Source organism: Agelaius tricolor, unplaced genomic scaffold, assembly GCF_023055355.1.
Source record: "Agelaius tricolor isolate 1412-34295 unplaced genomic scaffold, bAgeTri1.0.p SCAF_10, whole genome shotgun sequence".
Taxonomy (NCBI): Eukaryota; Metazoa; Chordata; class Aves; order Passeriformes; family Icteridae; genus Agelaius; species Agelaius tricolor.
In genome coordinates, this window is record NW_027269270.1 from 26519967 (window position 1) to 26546416 (window position 26450).

The window sequence follows — 26450 nt, forward strand, 5'->3', positions numbered from 1 at the left end:
CCCACAGGAAGAGCCCTCTGGTAAAAAGTCAGAGGTCTGGATGAGCTGCTGTGTGCTCTCAGCTGCCCTCCTGCAGCCCCCCAGACTGGATACCTACTTGCACACCATAAGGAATGGGTGTTTATATTAGTTTCCTCAGACTGAACTCCCTTTTCCTTGGGCTCCCACCAGTTTCCAATCTCTTTAACACCATTGGCTCAGATCAGGAGCTCCCTGCCCCAGGTCAACACCAGTGTATTAAATCAACACAACTTCTGTGGCAATTCCTATAGCTCCAGGTCCATGTTTTATGGCCATGCTTTGACTGATAAGGCTCTATTAATAAATCCATCAGGTAGCACCACTGCTGCTGGCAGGAGGAGCAAGCCCTAGTTTTGGTGGGGGTCTCAGCAAAGAAACAATCCACTCTATTCACAGCATCATATATGCACAACTGTTTTATTTCGGGGTTTATATAAAAAAAATTCCTAAAGACTGCAGAGCTTTTTTATCCTAATTTCTTACACATATGGTTCCAAGACCCTGTTTTCAAGCTAATTCCCCCCTAACAACTTGTGATGGAGTGGGTTCCCCTGATTTTTGACCTAGTCACCTTTTCTAACGGGATATGTCAAAAGCTGCAATATGGCACTTGGTTCACTTAGTTGGCAGGTTTAATACATCTGGAAAGCTGGGGTATGGAGATGCACACGGCTCAGAGTCCATCAACACAGGCAGGGAGCCTGCCCTCACATCTGTGCCTCCAGAATGAACCAGACCTTTCTCCTTACTGTGCAAATAACAGGCTTTGGTCATCGACCAGTCCCGTCGTAAGGGATTCTCGCCCCTGAAGAGAATCCCATCTTCAAGTGGGGAAGCAACCCGGCCATTCAAGCAATTGTCCATGGCAGTGCCAGGCACTGAGACCCCTTCAGTCAACTGTACCGTTGTAAGACTTGTTGAGCTTGTTGAACGTGAACTCTACGTTATGCGTGGAAATGGGCTTTCGGTAGAGAGGATTGGATGCCTTTGGAGAGAGGAGCAGACAAAAAGAACAAAGATGAGGAACAAAGTCTGTGCCATGGTAAAAACATACCAAAAATTAGTTTGGTGACAGTGCTGTGTTTGGCTGAGTGAACTGAACATTCAAATCCAAAGCCAATGTTGTTTACCCAGAGCTGGTCCATCAGACCCACCCTCCATCCTGCCTGCAGGCAGAGGCACTGCCCTCCAATGCTCAACATCCCCCCTCAAAGCCCCCCAGAAGGGCTCCCTCACAGACCTGACCAATGCAGCTGCCACCACAGTCTCTCCTACCTCCTTCAGCCTCCAGCTCTGCTTGAAAAATAGATGATGAGACCAAAGGCTGGTATAGTTTTGCAAAGTACTTATAACTTGCCTAGGAGAAGGCAACAGTCCTTCTCCTAGGCAAAAGAACTGCAAGATGCTGGACCCTGAAGGCACCACAGGGCATGGACACCTGCACCCTTGTTCCTGTCACCCTCTTCCATCACTGCAGAGCTGTTTGCTGCCAGTGCATCCCAAGAGCCCCCCCCAGCAGCACCCCAAGCCCAGGCTCACCATTTCATATCTGGCACGGGAACGTTCGCTCTGGAATCGGTCGAACTCCCGCCTGTCGTGGATGGTGACAAGCAGCTTCCAGAGTGCCAGCAGGATGATGCCAATCAGCACCACGCTGCCAATCACTGCCAGCACGATGGTCACAGCACTGGGGGCTGAGCTGCAGGCTGGCAGAGAGGCAGAAAAGCTAATTAGCCCTGGTGTGAGTGTATCCCGGGTCAGGTAATAACTTGGACTGCAGCCACAGAGCAAGTGACCTCAGGCAGCGCCAGCAGCAGCAGCTAAATTTGAAAAAGCAACAGTCCCCTCTGAAACTGAACTAAATTTTTTTTTAATTAAATAAATTCCTGGCTAGAGGCAGGTCAAAGGGACACCTCTCATGGATGTCACCAGAGCTGGGATGTCACGTAGCAGGGCAGCAGTGCCACTGTCCAACAGCAATGCAGGGTTTTAATGCCAGCTGACCCATGTGGGACACAGAGCGTTAAGGTGCCTCTGGCAAAAGCCAGCTCAGCTCCTCCCACACAGAGACAGGTGATCACTAAGGACTTTATATAAGGACATTAACTGTCAGCTAATCAGCTGGTCTTTTAATTAAGTGCAAGCTGCAGTACAATTGAAATAGAACATGAGGAATCTCAGTCTTTCCCATATTGGCCCGTGCCTTGGAGGACCAGAGCAAATCACAAGAAGCTACTGCTGGATGCTCGCCAGCTTGTCCTGCAACACCACAAGGGGTTTTCTTTGAGCAACTGCATTGCATGTGATTAATGCTGGGAAGCACAGCTGTCTGCACAGCCTGTGGAGGGGAGTAGGGACATGCAGCCCTTACACTGCCTGGATCAGAACTCCTTGGCAATGTGGAAATCCTTAGGCGGTGCAGGGCTTTCCCAACATCCTAACTTAACCAGCAGCTGCACCAGGTGTCCTCTTCTGATGTTTTTTCTCACAAGGGCTTTATCTCTAAATCAAGCATATTTTTTGCTACTTAAATAGGTTTCAGTTAACTCAGCCTCCCAAAGCTCTTCAGCCACTTGCTGGCAATGCTGATGGCTCAGGTGCAAGGTTTACTATCACAGTTCTTTTTTACTAAGTTGGGAGCATTTGAGGCTGGGTTTCATCACCATAAAACACTTCAGTGTAAATCACCCTGGTTTATCTGCTCACACATGCAGCCAGCCTCTCTGCAGCCCACCAGGCTCCCCAGCAGCCCATCACCTCTCCTAAGGCTGCCAGTGCTGCCAAAAAAGAAACCCAAGGGAGGGCCCACCTGGCTCCTTGAGGACGGTGAGGTTGGATTTCCCACTGGGAAGCTCCATGTAGGTGAACTTCATGACGCAGTTGTTCACTGGGTAGGCACAGAGGATCGCATTGGGGTCATCTGTTTCTGGAACCAGATTCAAGAATCACAGGATTTTGTAGAAGTTTTCATACATTAAAAAAAAATCCTAAACACTGCAGAACTTTTGTACCACAATTTTTCAAATAAATGCTTCCATCACCCTCTAATTTTTAACATAATTTCCCCCTAAAAACCTGCAATGGTGTGGGTTCCCTGATTCTGAACTAGTCACCCTGTCTAACAGGCTATGTCTAAAACTGTAATACAGCACTTGGCTGACTTAGCTGGCAGGTTCAGTATTAGGAATTAGCACAGCTCTCCCCTGCAAGATAAGCAGAGCTTTCCAGGGATGCCTGGGAGCAGAGGAATGGGGAGTAAGCCTGGAAAGCAGCACAGTTTGATCACAACTCATACAAATTGTAACAGAGCAGTGTCCAGATTTACTGCTTGAGAAAATTTGGCACTTGGCAACCACCACACAGCAAACAGACTCAACCTCGCACGCACATACATTCTTCCTTCGTGCAAGTCTGCTTCTGCAATAAAGGCCATTTTCTTCTTAATTTGCTAAATTTCTTGAAGAGTGGAAGGAGAAGGGAAAACAAGAGGCACTGACTCAGACAGAGCCAGCAGCAGCAGCAGCCCATGGCCAGCCTGCACTCCAGCTGCACCGAACAGCTCCAGCTCCGGAAACGGCTGAGAAGTTTGTTTTCAAAAAGTGAGATAGAAAAGGAAAATGGGAAGGGGAGGAGGGAGGGAGGGAGGGGGAAGGGAGGAGTTGTTTGCAAGGATGATGTGTAGATATGGGAGCTGCAAGAAATGAGAGGACTTTATTCCCAGAGCCACGCGAGCGCTGTGTGTTTGCGTCTGATGCACCATAGCACCAGACAGAGCCTGGTCACTGTCAGTGCTGCCTGAGGAAGGCTGCTTCACAGAAGCAATTTAAGATTGAGCAAAGCCATCACCTAAGGTTTGAAGATCTAGCTTAAGGGCAGCAGAGCCACTGCCCTGCACAGCCACAGCTCTTTTGATGCCCCCACTGCAGGGACAGTGACCAGAGAGAGTTGGGGAAGCATCTCTGGCTGTGACAGAAGCACAGCTCCGCAAGCCTGCAAGGGCTGAGAGTTTCATGGGACAGGAATTTGGGGACCCAGTGCTCTTAGCTAGCAAAGACATGCATGACCTTGTCTTAGGCATCTGAAAATAGCTTTCCATAGTTCTTGTATCCATGCCTGTCATGCTGAAAAATGATTGCATTAATGGCCACTGCTACCCCAACTCCATAGCTCTCTCCTGTCTGTTTGTTTTTCCTTTCAATGCCTTTGACCTGCATCCAGTTAAAAGATTAATACCCTCCATTTCAACAGCTGAGCTCAGATGCAGCTGCCCCTCTGACATGTTCCTGGTGTGGACAAACCTCAGCTGTTCCTACCCTGAGACAGGAAAGCCTCCTCTATCTACACAGTGGTAGCAAAGCATGGGCTGGAAAAGTGCTGATTGTTGGAAAGCAAAGTACTAATTAGATAAATATAGATAATACTTCCATGTTTCTTGACTAATGCCCTTTTGAGTTGGGCAGCAAATCTTAGTTCCTGTAGGTCTAGCTGCTTTCACTCTCATCCTTGTACCATTATTTCAGTAAAAGATACAGTGATTAAAGTCTCAATAGTAATGATTTCTGTTGATCTTCACTAGGTTTCAGAGATCACATGTCAACAGAGAGAGGTGTGAGGGCTCCACTGAGTTTTCAGGTTCACTGATGTGTGCTGCTGCCAGGTTCAGCTCGGAGCAGGACCTGTCATGCTCCTCTCACACTGAAAGCTCCTCTCTGGAACTACCAGGAATGCAAAGGAATGCAGAACCAAAGGAGATCCCGCAGAATCCAAAGCAAGTCATACGAGCCTCCCATGAGGCAGCCTTCTGGCTCGTGAGTCCAATGACAGAGACCTCTGCTCTACAAAGCTTTGAAGCCCTGACTGCATCATATCCAGAGGCAAAAGGCAGCTGGGATGCTCAAGGCTGTGTTCATTGCAATTTGATATTTAAGAAGGTCCTATCTTCCTCTGCCAGGATAATACAAACCTATGTATTCTGTGATAAATATCAGCATTCTGCCTTTCAGCTGGGACTTGTATTAAGTGCTAAATTATAAAAAGGAACTTGAAAACTAGGATTTGGCCAAGTCTGCCTGTGAAGAAGTCCGTAAGAACTTTCTTTAGGAATATTTTGCTTTACCTCTTTCTTTAGCAGCTCAGATCTCCAAGCTACGAAGTGCCTTGAGCTCCCAAGATCTCAGCACTATGTGCAATCTGACGGCAACAGTTCAACAGAAGCATAAACATAATTCCCAAAAATGTCTTAAAGCAGAAATCTGGCTGTTTTTTCTCTGAAAGCCATACAGGGGGCTGGCTGCCCAGCCTCACCTTCCAGGGAGCAGGCAGAACAAAAGCTGACCTTGGCATAATACATTAACTAGGCAGGAGGGATGAGCTTTGATTCCCAATATTGGCTGGCCAGACAGGCATTAGAAAGGAGCTTTGTGTATTTTGAACTTCCAAACCTCTCACAGGGTGCTGGTGCAGGTGCACTCCCTGCTAAACTGCACAGTGGATGGAGAGAATGAGAGCAAGTGTCCCAAAGGGAAGGGTAGGAAATTCCACTGGTCATAATTTAAAAGTGGGGCACTGGATGTGAGAGGAGTCAATGGGAAAAACATTACCTGCAGACAGCTTAGGAGGAAGTGAGTGAAAAGCTGAGCAATGTGCGGGACTCCCACCTCTATAAACTAAGGAAGAGGAGGAAATGCCAGATGCAGACAGTAACTTATCCCTGCTTGATCTCCATCCCTCCCTCCAAGAGATATTGCTAAGGCCAAGGTCAGGATTGTGATTAAATCTGTTACAAGCCTGGATCTCCTCTACTGCCCTAAATAGCAACCAGGGACTCCCAGAACATATCTTGAAAAGAGAGGGGGGAAGTCATGTGCTGAGGATGCACATGAGAGGTCACCTCTAGAAGAGGACACAAAGGGCAGGAGATTTCCAGGGGGACTTGAAGCAATCAGTTCCACCAAAGCAGAATGCATTTTCAAAACAGCTTTGCTTTCTCTTACCAGCTCACTTCTTCCAAGATGAAACCTCGGAAGATTAGAAAATGCCTTTTCTTGGGTGATACTTTGTCCTTTTGCACTCTCTCATGACTCCTCTCATCTGTCTCATGTGACTTCACCCCACTCTCTTTGCTCCCTGCACTGGCAGTAGTGGTTAGATATTTAAAATCAAGGAGTTTTTTACTTCAGTATGGATTATAGCCTGGAGACAGCATCACACATACCACACATACACATGCTCATACTACCTACACACACACATTTCTAAATACCAGGTACTCCCTGAAGCTTTCTTTACAGATATGTCTTGGTCTGGTTAAGAAGAGTTCAATGCCACAGTCACCAGTTCCCACCACCTGCAGTCCTGCTGCTGCCAGCTTACCAAGAACATCCACAGTGGTGATGATCTCATCCTTGCAGTGCTTTTGGCAGGTTTGGTTATCAGCCAGTCTTCCTGAGTTAAACAGCTTGCATTCAATACAATCCCTGCAGGAACACACACAGAGGGGAAGATTAAGCACATGTCAGAAACTGCATGAACACAGGGATTCAGCCCTTAGGAAGGGACTCCCTGGGTGCTGTCTGGAGGCTGCACATCTGCACCACAATGGGGGGAGCAGCTTCAGGGCCAGGCATCTCCATTGCAAGGATGGATTTATTAGGATTCAATGAAAGTGCAAAGCAGCTTGTAGGATTCAATGAAAGTGCAAAGGATTCAATGAAGGTGCAAAGCAGCTTATAGGTTTGGGGTCTGTTTGCCCTTTGGATGTCAGGAGCTGCACATCAGCTACTGCAAAATCCATCCTGCCTGAGATCAAGGCAGGCAGTCCTGCTGCTCTGTGCTAGTCTGAGGCTGATGCCTGGGCCACCTTCATTGCTGTGAGGCAGGGGCAGTGATTCTGATTCCAGTCCTCCCCTCCTCTGCACCTCACAGCTCTCTGCACCCAGACATCTGCAGCTCAGAGTGCAGCAAAAGTGGGGTTGCCAGCCCTTCCTGCAGAGTGAGACAGCACTGGAAATGAGCAGGGACATGAATCTCCATGAGCACTAAGGCAACAAGACTTGCTGCTCTGCCTGGGATACTGTCAGGGTACTTAGTGTGGGCTCCTAGCAGCAGTAGGCTTGCTTGGGGCTGATCACACATTTAACAAAGCAGAAGTAATTCCTTAGCTGAAAAGTCTCCCAGGAACCAAAGAGCTGCCCTTCCCACCAGAAGCGAGAAATCCCTCCTGAACGGCCTGTGGGTACCTTTTAGTGCTGCAGACACCGGGGCAGGTGGGACACTTCTCACAGGTCTCTCCGAAAGCCCCTGGCTCGGTGCACTGGCACCTCCCACAGACGCAGGCGCCCCGGCCGCTGCACATCTGCCCGTCGCTGGACACGCAGCTGTCCGTCTCCGTGGAGCAGTTGCAGTTGTCCCCGATGTAGCCGGCGTGGCACTTGCACTCCCCGCAGTGACACTCCCCGTGACCTGAGGGGGACAGCAGGGGAGAGGTGTCAGCAGAATTCCAGTGGCCACCACTGGGAGCTGTGGCTGGGAGGGACCAGCAGCCCAGCAGGAAGAGCTGCCAGAGAGACCTTACTTGGCAGGACAACAAAGAGATGCTGTTGGGAAACACTTACATATCAAATTAATATCAACATTCAGCAGCAAAAAATACCTACTCACTGCTCTTCCAGCTTTCCTCTATGGTTGCTCAAGACAAATGGGCACTTCCCCCTTCCTACTTTTGTATGAAATAATCTCTTCTTTCTCTCTTTACATCGAGAGATATTAAGATGGGAACGGAATACTGCTCCCTTGCTGGTTTTGAGCCCAGAGTTTAGCAGCTAAAAGCCTAGCAGGTTGCCCACCTCATAAAGTATTTCTTTCCCTTTCTTCTTAACAGTTTTACTTGAGAAGTTCTCTTAAAACCTTGAAAAAAATTATATCAACGAGCGCTATTTCCTGTGTCCAAACAAGAACTCTGTGTCCCAACCAGAGCAACAAAGGTTGCCGGGACCAGCTGAGTCCCCCCCAGGGAGTAGCTCAGGGCAGCTCACAGCAGAAATGGATGAAGAAACCAATCCAGCAAGGGCTCTTCTCCACTGAAGTACCCCCTTGGAGCCAAGGGGCTTAGTGAAGGGCTGAGAAAGTCATCAGGCTCCAAGGGTGTCAGTGACAGTAGGTGGAGTGGCTGTCCACTGAGCAGCTGGCTTCAGGGACGCATCCATCTGCTGGAGACTGCTCAAATTCTTCCCTGGCCAGTCCCTAGGAGAAGGGATGCCTTTGCAGGCATAGTTTATAGAGCTGAAGGGTTTGTACACATGGCTCATCAGCAACCTAATTACAGCTCAGCTTTTCTGCTGGAAAGAGCCTCAAGCACCCCAGACATGATAAATTAAACACACGCTCCTTTCATCGACACAAACCCGCGGATCTCCCTGCCTCTCCCACCGTGCCAAGATTACCAGAGGCTGTGGATTGCCAAGCTATATCCCCTGCCAAAAGTCACAGGAGCACCTTCTGTTTTACTAGGCATCTCATATATCCCAGCATATCACAAGTTGTCCTTCTACAGCCTCTTCTGCACTCCCACCGTTTGCTTTGGAACCAGCCTAAATATTCAAACATTACTGGACAAAGGAGATTATGTTTACAAGATCTCTAGAGGTGACCTCCTTCTGTGCCTACATCTGATGGAGATTAAAATCCCTTGCTCTGCTTGCCTTCACAATGACAGCCTTGCCCTTTCCTCAGACAGAAAGCTCCGGGTTTGAGCCCATGGGCTCAGCTACATCCACAGCTGCTGCTGTTTGGAGGGCAGCTGCAGAGTGGGGGACTCCCAGGACCATCACTTTACAAGCAAACCAAATGGGGTGTCTGGCTTTTATTCACAATTAATTTAGGTGATTGGGCTCTCACACACAGCAGGTTTGGTGCCTCCATGGCAATGCAAATGTCCAAATTAGCTATAAACTATGGTTTTATTAAATGGCACTATTTCAAGGAATCCAAAGCAGCTGGCGATTAGTAAATGTGCTCATGTTTGAATTTGAACTGTGAGGGCCAAGAGAAGCAAGCTGATGGTATTCATACCATCCCTCAAATCTCCTAGGACACCACAGAATGCAGCACAAGATGTGAGTCCAGAGGAAATCTGTCTCTGGACCACAAAATGCTTCCATTTTTAAAGGCATCAGTGCTAGGTCATAGGAGGCTAGAAAGACTGCACATCCCTTCCAGTCCCTGGCAGGCTGGAGGTGGAGCATGAAATTACTGTTCTGGCGAAGGGAAATGGCCATTTGAAAATAATGCATCCTATTAAACCACTGTGATTGGAAAACTTAAGAAACAGCATCTTAAAGGATGTGGTTTTGTTTATTGACAGGGATGAAGAAAAAGCCATTCTGTCTGACGGTGACTAAGTGTGGGGTGTGAGCTTAAGATGTCAAAACACGTTGACATGTGTTTCCTGCCTTGGCCACACTGGCTTAGTGCTCAAGAAGTCACTGGCTGAAGCTTATCATGGTCAATGTGCCAAGAGCAGGAATTTCCATCTTGACCTTCAATGGCAAAGATGTCACAGCCTTCCCTGCTTCATCAGCTTGAAAGAGTGGCCACTCCTGCAAGCACCAGAGCTACACTTCTGGTGCCATCCATCTCCCACACAGCCTGAAGACTGGAGAAACTCAGTGAACGAGAAACATTTATTTTTCATATGGGCACAATAAGAGTTGTCCCACTTCTCAACATCCACCTGGAGCACCAGAGGTGGGAATGTACTCCATCCTCTCACTTGGGACACAAACTGAGAGGAGTCCAGAGGCAATGTGGCAGTGAGGCTTTTGGTGACAGTGACCCAGAGCTGTGGTTTGCAGAGTGTTACCCAGTACTCACATGTTGCAGCACAGTGTGCTGCTCGTTCCCAGCTCTCTCTCCCACGGTCACACACAGTGCTGATGTGGCTAAGCACTCTCTGTGCCATCGTGCCTGCAGGAAACCTTCCACTACCGTGCCCATGATGAGCCCGGTTTCACTTCCCAGTTTCATTTCCACAGCAATGTGTCCTCAAGGAGGGTGTGTCTCAAGACACCTTTGCACCAGCAGCAGTCTCATGGTGCAGGACATCACCCTGGACTTTAACCCTCTTGAACCCTTTGAGTTTGTACATTCCCTGTTAAAGCTGGTTTGTGAAGCCAAAATACATTAATTATGTTCTCCAAACATAATAAGAGATGTTTTCTTCTGTTTCCATATTCAAAATGAGACAAGCTTAAAAGTTTAAAGATCCAGATCTAACTAGGAAATGAAATGCTCCCCCTGAATTTGATAACATTCTTTCCAGTTAGCTCCTGACCTTCAGGGCCGGGCTAACACAAAACACATGTCAGGAGGCTGCAGAAACCTGCTGGGAGGGTGTGCAGAGGAAAGCAACGCTTCTGTGGGGGGAGAGCAGTCCCCTGACTGAGCTTTACTAGTCTGGGATCCATCTGGGCAGGAGCCATGGGGTGCACTGCTCCCAAGGACAGCACCAGAGCGGGCTGAGACTCACAGCCCAGCTGGTGCTTCCATCTCTCCCCATCCCAAAACACATCCCCATCCCACTGCTGTGCTCTGGCTGGGCTGTACATCTCACTGTCACTCAGGCAGCTTTTCCCAGAACATCCATCCATCCTCGTTTCACCCCAGCTGCCCCCCAGGAGGGCAGCCACAGCCCAAATCCTCCGTGCCCCCAGCATGGCACCCCCACAGCAGAGCTGTTCTCGCTGCTCCCAAGCAGGGTCATTCCCAAATCAGGACAGCAGCTTCTGGCAGAAGCTTCCAGCCTCTGACCCTGATTTCATCCCAGCCTTCCTGACAGCAGGCTGTGACCCTGCTTGGCAGGACAGCCCGTCTGGCCCCTGTGATAACTGCGCCTTTTCGGAACTGCACCAAGAGGTCTGAAACTCCGTGCGCTAAAAACTCTGCCACTGGGGCTTTTCATGGAAGGTGGCTCTCCTAAAGCCTCCTACTTCTGGGGATGACAAAATCATGCAAAAAATATCAGCTTTCTTCTGAAAGAAAAAACTTGATCCTAGTTTTTATGGAGAGGTGGAAAAGGTTTGAAAACAAGCCTCCTCCAACACTCCTTTTTTCCCCATCTTCTAGAACATTAAACTGATGTGCCTAACATACAAGAAAAACAAGTCAAGATTTTTAAGCCAGTTTAGTGGTTTCTGAGCACTCAGGAGGAGAAAGATCATACTGTATTTTGTTCCCATTAAATCAAGCCATTTATTTTTATACCTCTGTGCTCACATCCAGACTTTAGGTCACAATCTCTGAAAGGCTGTGCTTTTGTCATTTTTGGTTATTTGAACAACTAGTCTGAAACAGAAAAAAACCCACAGGAAAAATAACTAAGAGAAATAAGTTATGGCAAGCAATTTCCAAATTCTCCAGTGTCATCCCTTTAACAAGCCCTGGCTGCTTCTTCACCCAGAGAGCTCCAGTGAAGAAGGGGTCTATAACCATGGATCAAAAACATCTGCTTATGAGAGAATTCAAACCCTACTGACACAGGGCACTGCTTAGCACCAGTTTTGTACCAGACCAGCCAATCTCTCAGCAAAAGTGCTCCATATCTGGGGGAGAGGCTCTGTGAACAGCACATTTTGAGTGGGAGGAAGAAGGGCAGCAGAAAAGGCTTGGAATACTTAGAAAACATAGGGCTTTTCATTTGGGAAAGGATTAGGGTAAGACACCGTGCCTGCCCAGCAAATAAATCATCAACTTCCCCAGTAATTTCTTTCCATGGCTCAAAGCAGGCAGTGCTGCACATCAAGAGGCTGGGCCAGGCAGCCTGCCCAGGGCACAGCTCAGGCCCAGGGCACTGCCAGATGGTCAGCACACCCACAGTGACTTGGAGAGAGCTCCAGAAATTTTAAACAGCGGGGATGGGTTTAGGATCCACCCCCCGGGTCATGCCAGTCCAGCAGGGAAAATAAGGGTGGCAGGTTGGCAGGAGCATCCCCAACCCCTGGAGCCCACTGAGCATAACAACCTCCTTGTGCTAAGGAGGCTACTACAAAAACACAGACAGACAAATGTCAAGGGTCCAAGGTTTCTGTGTAACTTGAAATTCATCCAACTGCCTCCACTCACACCAGGAGACAGCTTGCCCACACTCATTTATCCACAATGCAATACTGAAGCAGCAAAACAAACACTAAAAGGTTAGTAAGAAGTAAATAGTGCTTTTCTGAATGTTATTTACACCAGACACCATGGATCTGTGCATCTTCCCATTGCAATGGATGTTCATATCCTGAAGCATATGGGTTTAACCAAGATTTCAGTCCCAGCACTGGGCCCACCAATCATCAAAAACAGCACTGGAGATGCAGACTAATGAAACCAAAGGTGAAGGAATAAATGCAGGCTTGAGCTGCTAATTCAGCCATGGGTACCAGTAATGTCCATCACAGCTGGACATTACTGCCAGCATCCCACAGTGCAGCACTGCCATGACAAAAGCCCCCCTCAGCACTCCAGTTTCTCCTCACTTGGGATTTTCTGGGTTCAGTGAGAACTGGACAAGGAAGACATGGTTTTGGAAACTGCTGTTTCATGAAGGCAGCTGAAAGCTATCCAGGGCAGGCGGATTTCCTGTGGCAGCCCTGGCCAGCCTTTCCTCATTTTCCTTCTCTCTGCTAAAGAAGTGAAGCTGAAATGGAACCACGAGATACAGCTGATGATCCATCAGAAAGCCAAAATGGGCAAAGAGAAGTCATTTCCTGAAAGAGATCTAAAGCTGCATTTCTTAAAATAAAGCCTTCCTCTTTTTTCTTTTTTTTTTTTTTTCCCAAGTAAGCTCAGCACTCCACAAATCCTTGACTTCTACTCACATTAGCTCCTCAGCCAAGCCTGCCACATGTGGCCTTTTGGATGGAGACCCAGAGCTGGGAATTGGAGCTTTCAGGTCCTGCTGCCAACTCTGTTACTGATGCAGGGAGAGCTATGGGGCAAGGGCTGGTGCCAGATCCTCCCAGAGGCACAGAGCTTTATCCTGAGTGGGGGCACTTGGGATGGATGTGCTGTTCTCCTCTGAGCCATGGGCCCAAATACCATCCCTCCACTCTGGGCACATGCTCATCCTTGGCTTTGTTACCCCCTAAGTACTTGACGTGGAAGGCACTGCAGGAACTGCCAATAATTAATATTATTTGTTAAACCAGATCAGAAGGAGGTGGTGTGTGTGAATCCTCTGGGGTTTTTGCCCCTACCGTGTCTCCCTCCAAACCTCTAACTCAAAAAGGGCCACTTTCCCTTCCTATCAACCTCCATCTGTCACATGCAGGTGTTCATTGTTCTCCCATGGTGTAAGCTCACCAAAGGTCCGTGGTTTTGTAACAGATTTATCCCTTAACAAAGTACCTGGAAAAAATCAGAATATCACTCAAAGACAAGGAAAGAAAAAAAAGGAGAAAGAATGAACACACAGGCTGTGCTGCACTTCCCTTTCAGGTCAATTACGTAAACTCAAATTTTTAAATGAAACTGAGCAAGATTCACAGGTTGCCAGTGCATGTCAACAAGAAGTGCAGAGACCCAGAATTCCACTCACCTGCTGGTCTGAGGCTTTACCAAACTCACTGAGATGCTGGCTAGTAGAGCATTTAAAGCAAGTTTGTTCTAAGACCATCTAAGCTTTCCTTTCTGAGCTCATCTTGGTTTTTTTGGAGCTTTCTATGGGGTTTTTAGCCCTGGGAGAGGGCAGTTGCACAGGACAGGGGGTTTGGGTATGTGCATGAATCTTCAGATGACACCTCTGATTGGAACCCACACGTTGTGCCACTTTAAGAGCAGAGCCCCAAAGACAGAGCTCTGGCTCCCATAAAGAAGTCAAAGACGTCACTCCTGTATTCTTCAATTCTGCCCGGGCATTTCATGGCTCATTAGCATGCATTCACACTTGCTAAAGGTCCGCTCAGGGACAAGGAGAAACTGCAGTGAAAGGAGGCAGGAACAGCAGCGCTCTGTGCGGGTTGGCCCTCAAGGAGCTGCTGCCAGATCTGGGGAGAGCTGCAAGGCTTGGACAGCAATAGGAGCCTGGGCAGGGAGAAACGAGGGGTAACAAAGGGCAGCTTTTCCCTTTCGTGCCAGGAATAGAGACTCTGGGAGAGCACTACTCCATGCACTGGGGAGAGAATGCCCAACCTAGCTGCTGTTTCAGTGAAATGCCATCACAAAGCCCTGGTGTGAGCAAGATGGGGTAGGCAGGGTATGCCTGCTGCCAGGAACACCAAGGAACAAAAGGAATAAGCACAGCACTGAGCACTAACACAAATGGAATCATCATTTGTGTTCCTGTGAGAAATCCATGCAAAGATCATCAAATATCTCAAGTTGGAAGTGACCCATTGGGACTACAGAGTCCAACTCCACAATAATCAAAAATATTTACCAGGTTACAATGTAATGTTAATGGCTGGTGGTGTAATAACAAATACTGCATTTAACTGCTGCAAAAGAAATCTAGAGGAGCATATCCATGGGGCACAGAGCATTCTAGCTAAGAACCATCCATCTGCACTGACCTGCACCCACCTCTGACCCAAAGCACAGCACGGGGGTCGTTAGTGCAATTAGAGAGGGGACCAGGCATTTTTACATTGCAGCCACAAGCACTGGCCATGCTTTCACAGGTCACAGCCAGCAGACAAGGGTCACCCCATGCTGTTTGTCCCAGCCCAGAGGCCATTTGAACTCTGGGATCTTCAGCCTTTTGAACAGGCAAGGAGCAGGATGGGGAGCAGGATGGGGAGGAACACACTCTTGGAGGACACGGGCACATGACTCAATATTGAACGGAAAAGAGAAGAGAAACCAGGTTAAAGGGAAAAAAATAAATTCTGAGAGGAAGAAGAAGAGAGAGATTGGGGAAGGATGGAAATAATGTCCTGGGAGGAAGCGGTTTCAGGAGCCGCCCAAGGATTGGAGATGTGAGTAAACACATGCACTGAGTCAGCCCCATGCTCCTCCAAAAGGCCACTGAGGATCCGTGTGCCAGACTTCACAAAGATGAAATCTGGAATGCAAACATCTCCCACGTGGCTCTCAGCCCCTCTCAGCATTGGGACTATGGGCTCCTGGAGATGAGCACACCCAGACCACCATGGGACACCCTGCTGAATTTGGCTAATGCTCAGGAGCCCTTTGCCTACCAGTTAAAATCAAACACTTCTGCAGAGGAATGCTACTGCAGCCAGCCACTCACACAGCCCTAGTGTGCAATCTCTCTACAGCCTTTCAAATCATCTGGGAGCTCAGGGCTGGGTGTCCATGCCCTCAAATAAGCCTTCCCTGCACAGAAGGTGCCACCCAGGCACAGTGAGCACATGATGCAAGCACAGAGCACTGCAGGCTGCCCACAGCCTTAGGTGAGCGTCTCCCAGCCATGTCCCTGTAGTTTCTGCTCCTCCTCACACTGTGTGAAGAGCAGACTTTCTCAATGACACTCCACACTAAAGGCTGAGAGGTTTCAAGTGTTGCTCTCAGAGCTCACTGCTGTCTGGCAGAGCAGGGCCAGGCCCAAGGCACCACAGGAAGCAGCCCAGGTTGACCCCAGGGCTCAGACACCAGCTCTTGTTGCCAGAACAAGGCCTAAAAGCCAACATCCCCCATGTGTCAGCAGCAGCAGGCGCCTCCACAGTTCCTTCCTCACCTGTGGAAATGTTTTCTAAATCACTGCTTGAGCAATCACATTCTGCTGCTCCAAAATGTTGCAACAGCACGGCAGCCCCACACGCTACAGGAGGGCAAGCAGGAATACCAACAGTTCAATAGCTGGCCTAAGAAAAGAGCTGATTTATGGAAACACACATTTAAAGGAAAAAAAAAAAGCATTTTTCTTGATTTGGGACTTGGACATTGTGCAGCCAAATGACACTGGACATAGAGCCAAACAGCATCTGCAGGGAGCTTGTAAGCAGGGCAAAAGTGGCATCAGTCTGAGCAGGATGAGGGTGGATTCAGTTGACTCTTCTTCCCCACCACAGTTCTCAGCCCTGCCTGCTCCAGCTGACCTGATCCTTACTTTTTTTTTTTTTTTTAAGCTGACCCACGGGATTGGAATAGACAGAGCTGACCTAAACCTTCTATTTCTTTACAGCAATCCATGTGATGAGAGTCAGCAGAACAGCTTTGCAGTTTAACCCCAGAAAAGGAAGAGGATAGCAGAGGTGCCCCATTTGATTTGTTCCTTATTAAATGTTTGTAGTCTATTCTTACTGGAGCCAAACTGTTTCACAGGTGGAGGAGGGTTGTAAGCTGGAGAGGGGATGCCCACCCAAATAGTGACACCAGGCACAGGTGCTCTGGCCTCAGTTCCTCACAGCTATGGGACACAACAAGTCAGAGGTTTATTTTTCCTTCTTGTTCAGGGGGATTATTTTGTTTTATCCATTTATTCTCTGGCTCACAGACATCTCAGGACAGGACCCTTGGCTGAGCAGCTCCTGCAGGTGACAAAAGCAAAGGCCAAATGGGAATGCACCAAGGAGAAAGGTCTTCAGGAAGCTCGAAGATAAACATGCAGCCTGAGTTTTGACCACATTGTAAAAGAGAGATGCTACAGTAGTGCCATCTCCTTGCTGTCTGTTCTGGGCCTAAGGTCCCCTGGGCTCTGCAAGTGGCACTGTAGGCAAGAGACCTCAGGGTGCCTGAAACCAGATTTGTGGGCTGCCAAGGGCACCCTGTGCCCCACACAGTGTGACAACATACACAGACTGCTGTGTCTTCCAGCCCAGACTCCTCCTCCTACGCTGCTCTTTGGTGGGAACAGGGGCACTCGCAGTGCTACAACACCCTAATGATACAGGGTTTTGTTTCAGAGGACTTTATTTGGTTCTGCTCACCCCAAACCATTCTCCCATGCCCTGCACCCCAACAGCACCCGCAGCCACTGACCCCTGTGCCCCCAACCTGCTGCTAATGACTGGGACTGCTCACAAAGCAACTGGTACTGTGAGGTTACAGCACAGTGACCCGAGCTGACACTGCGTCCTCTGTCACCAAAATAAGCCTCGAATATGCTGGGAGATATGTGCTCCCCATCCTCCTCCCACATGGGAAGCACAGAGGGATTGACCTGTAGGGCAGCTACCCCAGAGAGGGAGCTGCATCTCCCTGCAGCTGCACTAGCACTTAGCCAAAGGATTATTTTTAACTTCCATATCTATATGGCCCTTTTGTCTCTCCCCTTCAGGTTCTCTTTTACTAAGCAGTGCTCAGAAAAACCTACAGATAACAAGACTTGACGTGACTTAAAAGGAAACATTGCTGATGTGGTTTAGGCTCTGTTCCCTCTCTTCTTTCTGCCACAGGCCACCCTCTTCCCTTCTGGCAGGGGTACATCTGTCAAAAGCCACCGCACCTGCAGCACGACCACAGACAGTGGGCACAAAGGGAGCTCTCCTTCCTCCCCAAACCACACTCAAACATCACCTGCACCTGAGAGGTTAACAAATCAAATAATACCCATTTCTTTCTTAACAGCTGCTTCTGGTAAAAGTTTAGGCATTAGGAATGAAAATCATTAAGATCAAAAATAAAATGCTGTTGTGTGTCTGAAAGATGTAGATCACGCTTATTCCCACATCTGAGCTTTCAGATGCACACCAGCATCTCCATCCAAGAGGCAGTTATAATTGCCACCCAGGATGGTAGCTTTATTCACCACTGGGTAGGTGAACAGTAACCACAAAAGTACATGTGGAAGGAAGTCTATTTCCAGATAATGTGCCCATGGGCACAGTGATTTGTAGAGTAACAGATCCCATCCAAATCCCCAGGGTGGAGATACTAACAGAGGAATCAAACCCAAGTGCCACTCTCAAAGCATGGAGCTCTAATGCAGGACCAGAAACCAGGGCACTGGCACTGAGCCATCATCCCACTGGCTGTTAAATGTGTTATGGACAGGGTACAGTGAAAACAAATTGCAAAAGCATGAGTGAGGTTTCTAATTTGAGGCGTGTTAAAACAAAACAAAAAAGCCTTATCTCCCTGGGCCTTAGTACAGGCTGAAACATCCCTGAGCTTCCCTATTTACTAAAACCAAGAGAGGAAGCTTTCAGAAGTAAATACTGAGGACTTGAATGAGCTCAGCAGTTTATGTAGTGGTTTCAGCAGGGCAGCTGGAGCCACGTCACGCGTCAGCTTGGCTATTCTCTGCCAAATAAACCCCCAATTTTCAATGAGCTGTCCCTTCCCACATCCCATCTCAGAAGTGATTCTGACACTTGCACGTATTGCAGATGTGACACCCGCTGCTCTATTGCTGATCTGAGTTTTCTGTGTCACTGGAAGCCCTGTGCTGGTAAGGGAGGCCAGCCCAGCTCCTGTGCTCCAAGGCATCCCCATCGTGCTGTGCTTCAGCCAGCCACGACCTTCAGTCACCTTAACCAGCTCAGATGCTCACAGCTGCTCACAAGCTAGAGAGACTAGCTTCATTTACTGATGCAAAACTGTTCTTAAATCTGATTTATTGTCCAATTCTAAAAAAAATGAAGAAGAGAAACCACAAAAGACCTGATCCCCGAAAGCTGGACCACCATCAGTAGCTGCTGTGTTGCTCAGGCAGTATGGATTTTTGGGATGAGATCGTTTGTGTTTTAGGGGGAGGAAGGGCTGCAGCATGACAAGTGCTCTCTGTAATTAGTGATGTGCCTGTGCACAACCAGAGTCCTGGGCTGAAGAGCACATAAATGACACTCACACAGGGAGCTGGGGAACAGTGGTGGTGGGTAAGGGAAAATTTCTTTAGAGACCAATGTGATGCCATATTACTCTGTGTCCCCCCATCCAAGAAAAAATAGGTCTGGAGCAACTGAAACTAATGAAGCTTGGCCTCCAACAAGCCAGTCTTTCTTCATTAGAGCCAAATGTGTGATGCCCTTACTGGGGCCTCTCCTCCCTCCTGCCACCTTGTTTTATGGGACCTTCAGGAATGCAATTAGGGCAGAGATGTTTCCTCCTTTGTCAAAGTGCCTGGCAGGCAGCCAAGGAGTTCAAAAGCCTGTGGGTTGTGCAGCCAGCTGCCCCCTCCCCAGCCCAGCTGCAGGCAGGAGGGATTTTTGCCCTCTCCCACAGCCACCCACATTTCAGAGGAGAGGGGACAGAGTGATGTGTCGAAGATCTCAATGCAAAAAGGCAACCTCTCCACCTAAAGAAAAACTGGGAGTAAAGCATTTGAGGGTTTGGGAAGCCTCTGCCTGCTTTGTCAGAGCACAGTGCTGCAGATAACCCAGCTGCACTTCTTTTGTAAGAACAGAACACTTGTGTAACCCATCCCCTGTGGCCCCTCCAGAAGCTGGATTAATGGCTTGAAACAGCTGCTCCAGAGCTGTTACCTGGACTTGGGGAGCAGCAGAACAAATGCCACTTATTAGTGACTAAGTGACACTGATTCTGAGTTGGATGCAACTTGCATTAATATTTACTCCACATTATAAATTAGTTAAAGCTCCCTAACAGGAGAGCTTTAACTAACAGGAATTAAATCTTGCTAGTTCTTTAGATTCTTTCTCACCCAAAATCTGCTGCTCCACTTCATGAGGGGGACTACAAAAGGACTGGAGCCATAGACAGCACTGTCTGCAGGCATCTCTCCTCTCAAATGCTGACAAAAATGAGGCTCCAATATTTATAAATGGACCCAGGATTTTTTTTTTTCCCTAGCCAAAGGACCAAATGCCAAGAGACAAGAAACAAGTTCATTTCAGAGTATTTCAACCCCACTTGGCTTCTGCTGGGAATACAGGATGCCTGAGCATAACATGCCACCCACCCCTGTGCCATGGCTGTGACTCAATGGGGACAGCTTTACTGCAGATCATAAAAGGAAGAAATGCCTGCACAGATGGGTGATGGGCTCATGCCACAGCCATGTAAGTGCAAAGCAGTTTGCCTGAGTGGATTTTTACTTCTGAGCTCAGAAATCTGTGCTCTCCTCCTGGTGCTCCCCAGAACCTCAGCTCAGGTTGGACTGGCTGTTTTCTCATCAGCTCTGCGTGGGATGGGCACTCCAGGTTCATGGTATCACCTTGTTTGACAGCTGGGGCAGGTGTGAGTGCCTTTGATGGGGGACACCACAGCCTGTGTGCTAAACCTGAGGCTGGGTTCCACTGTTCAGAGCACAGTCAGTCATCAGAAATGCCCTGAGAGGCAGTGACTGCCTTCTGTGCAACCAGAGGATTCAAAGAGTATAAATAAAACTCTTGACAGAAGTGATGAGTTTCCCTCATGGGTCCAAGCCAAGAAACTCCCAAGCAAGGACAGAGACAATAATCTGCTGCAAAATCACAGCTCCCTACACTCTGCTTTTTTGGTTTGTGCTTTAGCTAAAACCTGCACTCCCCCCAGAGAGTGACAGGCACAGGGATGACAGAGCCTTTCAGGGACAGACACCGTGCCCAGGAAAAGACAGACTAAGGGTAGGGTGTCATTTCACCCCCAGCAGGAACAAAAACAGCAACCAGCCACTGTAGAGACTGCCCTGAGAATCAACCTGCTCCCAAGGCATCACCCAAACTCTTCTGGCTTCCAAGGCTACTTGTGCTGGTGGACAGATGTCCAGTGCTGAGCTAAACACCTGGTCTTTTCTAGAAAGGCCCCATTTGTAGCAGGGAGAGAGCATGGTCTGCTGGAAGCCCCCAGCAATGTTTGTGTAGCAGAGGGCTGTTTGTTAGGGGCAGCCTTGGGCTTAGCCCTGCCACGCAAGCTTGTGGTGGGCTGGGCAATCCCAAGCCTCTTGGCATGACAAAACCACCTCAAAATGTTATGTCACTGGCACAGTGCTTGCTCCAACTCAGATTTAGCATCACAACTCATGCAGCCATGCCAGACTCCATCCTATCCCTCAAGCAAAAAGCTTGCTTGGCCTCAGCCTACCCTTCGTTTTCTTTCATAGCTATAAAAAGGACTTTTAAATTACTTTAAAAAGCTTCAGCAAATCCCAAACCAGCTATGATGTGCTTCCCAGCACCAGACATCCTCCACAGGGACAGAGGCAAGCAGGTGCAACAGAAGATAGATAACTTGCTTTCCTGTGGAGCAGCAGAGCTCTAGCCCTCCTGCTGGAAAGGAAATTTGAGCAGAGGTGTGTTCTTCTCTTGCAGCAACTGCTACACCAGTAACTTACAACCTCTCTTTATAGCACTGATGCCGTGCTTGCTTTTAAATGTTCTCCTTTTGGGTGGGATGATGTTATCAAAGCAATGTGGTCTTCTGGAGCACTCCCAGAGAGTAGTGCTCCTAATTACTTCACAGCTGAGTTTAATTTTTCCCCCTGTCTACCTTCAAACACTTTTTTTGTGCTTGCTCACCCATCTTTCCACTCATGCACCAGCAGGGAGCTGACCCACAGACCCCCCACTCTGGGCAGTCACTGTGTAGGGTGGAACTGGCCTTTCCCACTCAATCCCAGCTGGGATCTCCAGAGCAATTCCAAACCCAGAGTACTGCCTGCCTCATCTTCAGCAGTGACAAAACCACTAGCCAAACATCCTCTGTCTGCCTAACAACACAATCGCCTCAAACAGTCAGAAACTTGCAACTAAAGCTTATTGCTCCACTCTGAAATATGCAGGGCAAGATAAACAGCAGTGGAAAAAACACCACTTCCCTGGGGAAAACATAAAAAGTAACTATTTTTTCCAAGCTTACACTTGTTTGGAATTTTTGTCCAAGGTTTTCAGCTACGGAAATATTTTACTTGCTTGAAAGCAGGCAAATTTTAAAGAACAGCCCTGCGCCCTGATCCAACTGAGGGAATTATGTCCGAGGGCTAATCCAGGCAATTATGTTCAAGGTAAATTATTTGACCTTGGACTGATGAGGTTTTAAAACCATTTTAGCAAACACAGCTAAATAACTCGTCTACCTTTGTTTTAGCAAAGCTGACTGGCTACAGCTTTCCCAGTGAATGACTTGTTTTCCCAGTGGGAGAAAAATCCATACATAAAACAGCTTTAGGAATCTTTAATACAGCTTTTCTCTAATAAGTAACAGCCTGAAACACAATCTTTCCTTTCACCTGTGACACACCAGGGGATTACACCACATACTTCATCTTTAAAAGAAGATTGTTTCTGCCTAGGCAGGGAAGGATGGCACACAAAGGAAAAATCCAACCTATGACAACACCAAAAAAGCCTCAGGGGATTCATGCCAGTGCTGGTTTACTCTTTCCTAGGGAAATACATCAGTGTGCAAGAGATGTGCATAGTTACATCAAAATAACAATACCAAAGCCAAGACTCTGCACATCTCTGTGGGATGCAGGCAGCAGACAAACCTGCAGGTGTGGGAACCCAGGACATTCCTCTGGCTGTCCAGGACCCTGCCAGGGGGCTCAGAAGCCCTGGCACAGAGCCCAGAACACCTGTGGGTTTGATTATGACCCATGGAGCAAATTACCAACCTTATATGAAGATCAGCAAGCCACAACAGTTCAGGTAGAATAATAGTGAAGTTATCATGGAGTGAAAAAGTAGATTTTGGGTTTTTGGTATGGGGGTTCAGGAGGCAAGATGGAGGGAACTGGGCATGTCCAGCCTTTCTCCTTCTTCTTCTTGGCCTCCATCTTCTGCTGTGATGTTGGCACTTACAGATTGGTTTAGAGTAGAAGCTCACTGTGTAACATAGGTGATGGGTATTGGAAAGTCATGGTAAACATTGTACAGGTAGTTTTTAGTATAAAGACATAACACCGCCCGGGGGGCAGGCAGAGTGCCTGGAACTGTCCTGCTGGATGGACCTCGGCAGGACAGGAGAAAGAATGTTATAGATAAGAAACAATAAACAACCTTGAGACCGAGAAATGAAGAGCTCTGACTCCTCCTTCAAGAGCCGAGCTGGGAAAAGAGACTTTCTAACTTTTCTCGGGGTCACTCTGACAATATCCTAAAGATCCCTGACATGCAGGGAGACAGCCTTTGACTCCAGTGCTGGAAACCCAGCTCTGATGAGGATAATAGAATTTTTGCTCTTAACTGTGGATGCCTCTAAACCTCTCCCTCCTTGTTCCCATAAGGAAAAGAAAGGGAGCACAGACTCCTCCAGAAACAGGGCAGATTCCCGACACACTCCAGCCCCATTCTGGGGCAGCTTTCTCACTACCATGACGCTGAGGGCCAAGGGTATTGGAATTTAATACCAATATGGCTGGATGGAACGTGCCTGGGCTCGTCTGGCCCTTGCTGCTTGACCAAGGGCAGCAGCTGTGGTGGTTTCACCTCAGAGACACCTTTGGCTGGCTGGATGCTGCAGCTGGGCACTTGGGACAAGTCAGGCATGCAGGAGCTCAGGTTTATCTCTGGCGAAGAGGCTTCAAGGCGAGGTGAAGGAAAAGAGTTGGGTTCTGCTGGAGGGTTTGGATCCAGAGCTTTATTCCTGGCCCACAGGCCTCTGAATGCAGCACCGGCTCTAACAGAACCCCAAACCGCGTGGCTGCCGTGTCTTTTAACCCCGGTGAGAGCGGGAGAGAAGGGGTAGGGATCCCACGAACCAGGTAAGGGGTGGGCAGTCTCAGGGGACAAATGACACCTGGATGGCCCAATGTGCCCCAGGGCTGAGAGGCATCTTTTGAACTTGGCCAATCACACAACACCCTTTCTGGAATGCCAAGATTGACAGACAGCACTCAGCAGGGGCAAGGGGAGGGGAAGAGAGATGTGATCGGCACACCTGGGGAAGGAACGGGGATAACTGAGACAGGCTATGGCATCACACTGCAACACAAGGGAGGGAAAAGGCTCCTACCTGAGCAGAGGACTCCCTTGTACCTGGCGCAGGAGAAGTCGTCGCACTCGCAGAAGGGCCCGTAGATGTTGCCGAACTCGCTCTCGTAGCACTGGCACTGGTTGCAGCTGCACTCGCCCCGGCCGCTGCACAGGGGCTTGCCCTCGGCCTCGCGGCACAGCGCGTGGTGCAGCTCGCCCATGGCGCCCTCCCGGCACTCGCAGCGGGCCCCCAGGTAGCCGGGCTCGCACTCGCACAGCCCGCAGGCGTAGGTGCCGTTGCCGCTGCACTTGGCGCTGGCGGGCGCGGCCCGGCCGGTGCAGCCGCACTGGCAGCGGTAGCTCACGGCCACCTCCAGCGTGTCCCGGAAGCCGGCCGGCTTGATGGTGAAGCTGTGCGACGCGTCCTCGGCCGGGCAGCTGCGCGCCTCCACGGCCACCTCGAAGGACACCTGAGGGGAGACGGAAGGTGACGGGCGCTGTGAAAAACGCGGATCGCTTGTTTTTAAAATTTTAAAATGGTTATAAAAATAGTAATACGATTAGAGTAATAATAATAATTTGGACAATTTGAATTAGGACAGTATGAGACAATAGAGACAAAGAGTTATGGACATCCGGGTACCTTTTTCTGGGCAGCATGAGCCTGAAAAAGGACACCCGTTAACAAAGGATTAACCCTTAAAAACAACAGCCTGTGGCATATTCATACATCTCATACATGATGCATAAATTCCATTCAAACACAGGATTCTGTCTGGTCATCGTCAACTTCTTCCTCTGAATCCTAATGGTGTCTTCAGGGCTGAGCGAGGCAGGAAGAAGTTCACTTCTTCTGATAAGAGGGCAATAAATTCTTTTCCTCTGAAAGATTTAGGTGTCCTGTGGCTGCTATTTCACTGCAAGTCCTTTCTTTAAAATAGTATCCTACAGAGTGTGAAAAATACATGTATTTTATGATTGGCTTTTTGCAAATATTAAAATGAATATTATATGTGTTGTGTTAGAAAGTAATGCTGCATTAATTCTCTTAAGTAGTGTGTTAAATATAGTTTTAGGTTATAAAAAATGTTAAAATAGAAACTATGCTATGTAGGATACTTTTTTTAAAGAAAGGACTCGCAGTGAGATAATAGCCACAGCACACCTAAATCTTTCAGAATTTTTTGCCCTCTTATCATAAGAAACAAACTTCTTCCCACCTCAAAGGCGCTGTCCTTTTTTGGGCTTGTACTGCCCAGAAATAGGTACCCGGATGTCCATAACTCTTTGTCTCTATTGTCTCATATTGTCCTAATTCAAATTGTCCAAATTATTATTACTCTAATTGTATTACTATTTTTATAACCATTTTATTACTATTAAACTTTAAAAATTTTAAAAACAAGTGATTGGCGTTTTTCACAATAGCATAGTTTCTATTTTAACATTGTTTATAACCTAAAACTATGTTTAACACACTACTTAAGAGAATTAATACAGCACATTACTTTCTAACACAACACATATAATATTCATTTTAGTATTTGCGAAAAGCCAATCATAAAATCTGCATTTTTCACAGGCACGGCCCCAAAGCAGCTGCCAGCGGTGCTCCCCGGCAGGGAAGAGCAAATGTGCTGGGGAAAATCCATGGAGCAATTCCACAGAACTCGGCGCGTCAGAGCTTCGCTCCCAGGTGTGCAAAAATAAACCCCAAAAAATTGCACATCCAGCAAGGGCACCTGCAGCTCAATGCACCGACATGAGGGGCTGGGCATCCAAAGTATTTTAAAACTCTCTGCTGTGAGCCATTCACAGCAATTTTCCCCATCAGGCACCACTGGTCTCTGTGAAGTGGGAAGGAACTTGCCTATTCCCATGAAACAAACAGGGCAAAACCCTAGCAAACAACCCAGTTTTCATGCCATTAAAAATAGAAAACTCTCTCAAAACAAGATCTAACCAGCACAGCATTGAACCCAAGGTGCCTATAAGATCATGGATTTAGAAGGTTTTATGGGACTCCTGATTTGCATGTGGATATGTGTATCAGCCCCACAGTCCCAAGCTTTTGGCATGCTGCTCACAGGCCATTTTGAATGGATGCTTCTATCAAGCCTGGCTTCAGAAGGGTTCTACACATCATTAAATGGTTATACATCACACCCCTACTCGTTTTATGTTGCTACAATCCAGTGTCAGGGATTTTCTCCTTGAGAAAACCAAGACCATACTTTAGTTGCTTGCTTAGCCCCTGATTTAATCCTGCTCTTTGTTAGGGCTGGTCAGCACTGCCCAGAGCTGCCAGTTAGCAAGGAGGATTAACCTTATTCCAAGGAAATGAGACCCTTTCCTAGGCCTCAGGAAGGAATGCTTTCTCTCTGGGGACATTTGGGGGTCACCTCAAGCTCTCACTGACTTCACTGTCCCACAGGTCAAGGGGGGATGTGCAGACGAAGACACAGCAGCCACCCCTGGCAGGAGAGCTGCACCCCCAGGAAACCTCCCTTGGCCCCCTCCCATTCCCAAGGCCTGAAGCAATTAGGATAGAATCTCAAATTACAGAGCAGGAGATCAGAAAGCAAGCTAAGGGGATCAGGGTAATCCTGCTCCCTTTCACCCGCTGACACCCACAGCCCCAGGACTAAGCCCTGGCAGATTAGGGTCCAGTGCCAGCATGATCCTCTTTGG

At 48.2% G+C, this 26450-nt stretch overlaps 1 protein-coding gene across 1 annotated transcript in view; it reads right to left on the reverse strand.

The window, feature by feature from the left end:
* Window positions 1-410: 410 nt before the first annotated feature.
* The window catches only part of ITGB5 (integrin subunit beta 5), a 58327-nt gene continuing 32287 nt past the window's right edge, over window positions 411-26450 (reverse strand). The window contains exons 10-15 of the mRNA XM_071435315.1: window positions 23800-24229; window positions 7260-7482; window positions 6394-6497; window positions 2831-2947; window positions 1561-1727; window positions 411-1006 (exon numbers count right to left, since the gene is read on the reverse strand). Of these exons, the coding sequence (XP_071291416.1) occupies window positions 911-1006; window positions 1561-1727; window positions 2831-2947; window positions 6394-6497; window positions 7260-7482; window positions 23800-24229 (1137 nt within the window). The 3' untranslated portion in view covers window positions 411-910. The remainder of the gene's footprint in view (window positions 1007-1560; window positions 1728-2830; window positions 2948-6393; window positions 6498-7259; window positions 7483-23799; window positions 24230-26450) is intronic.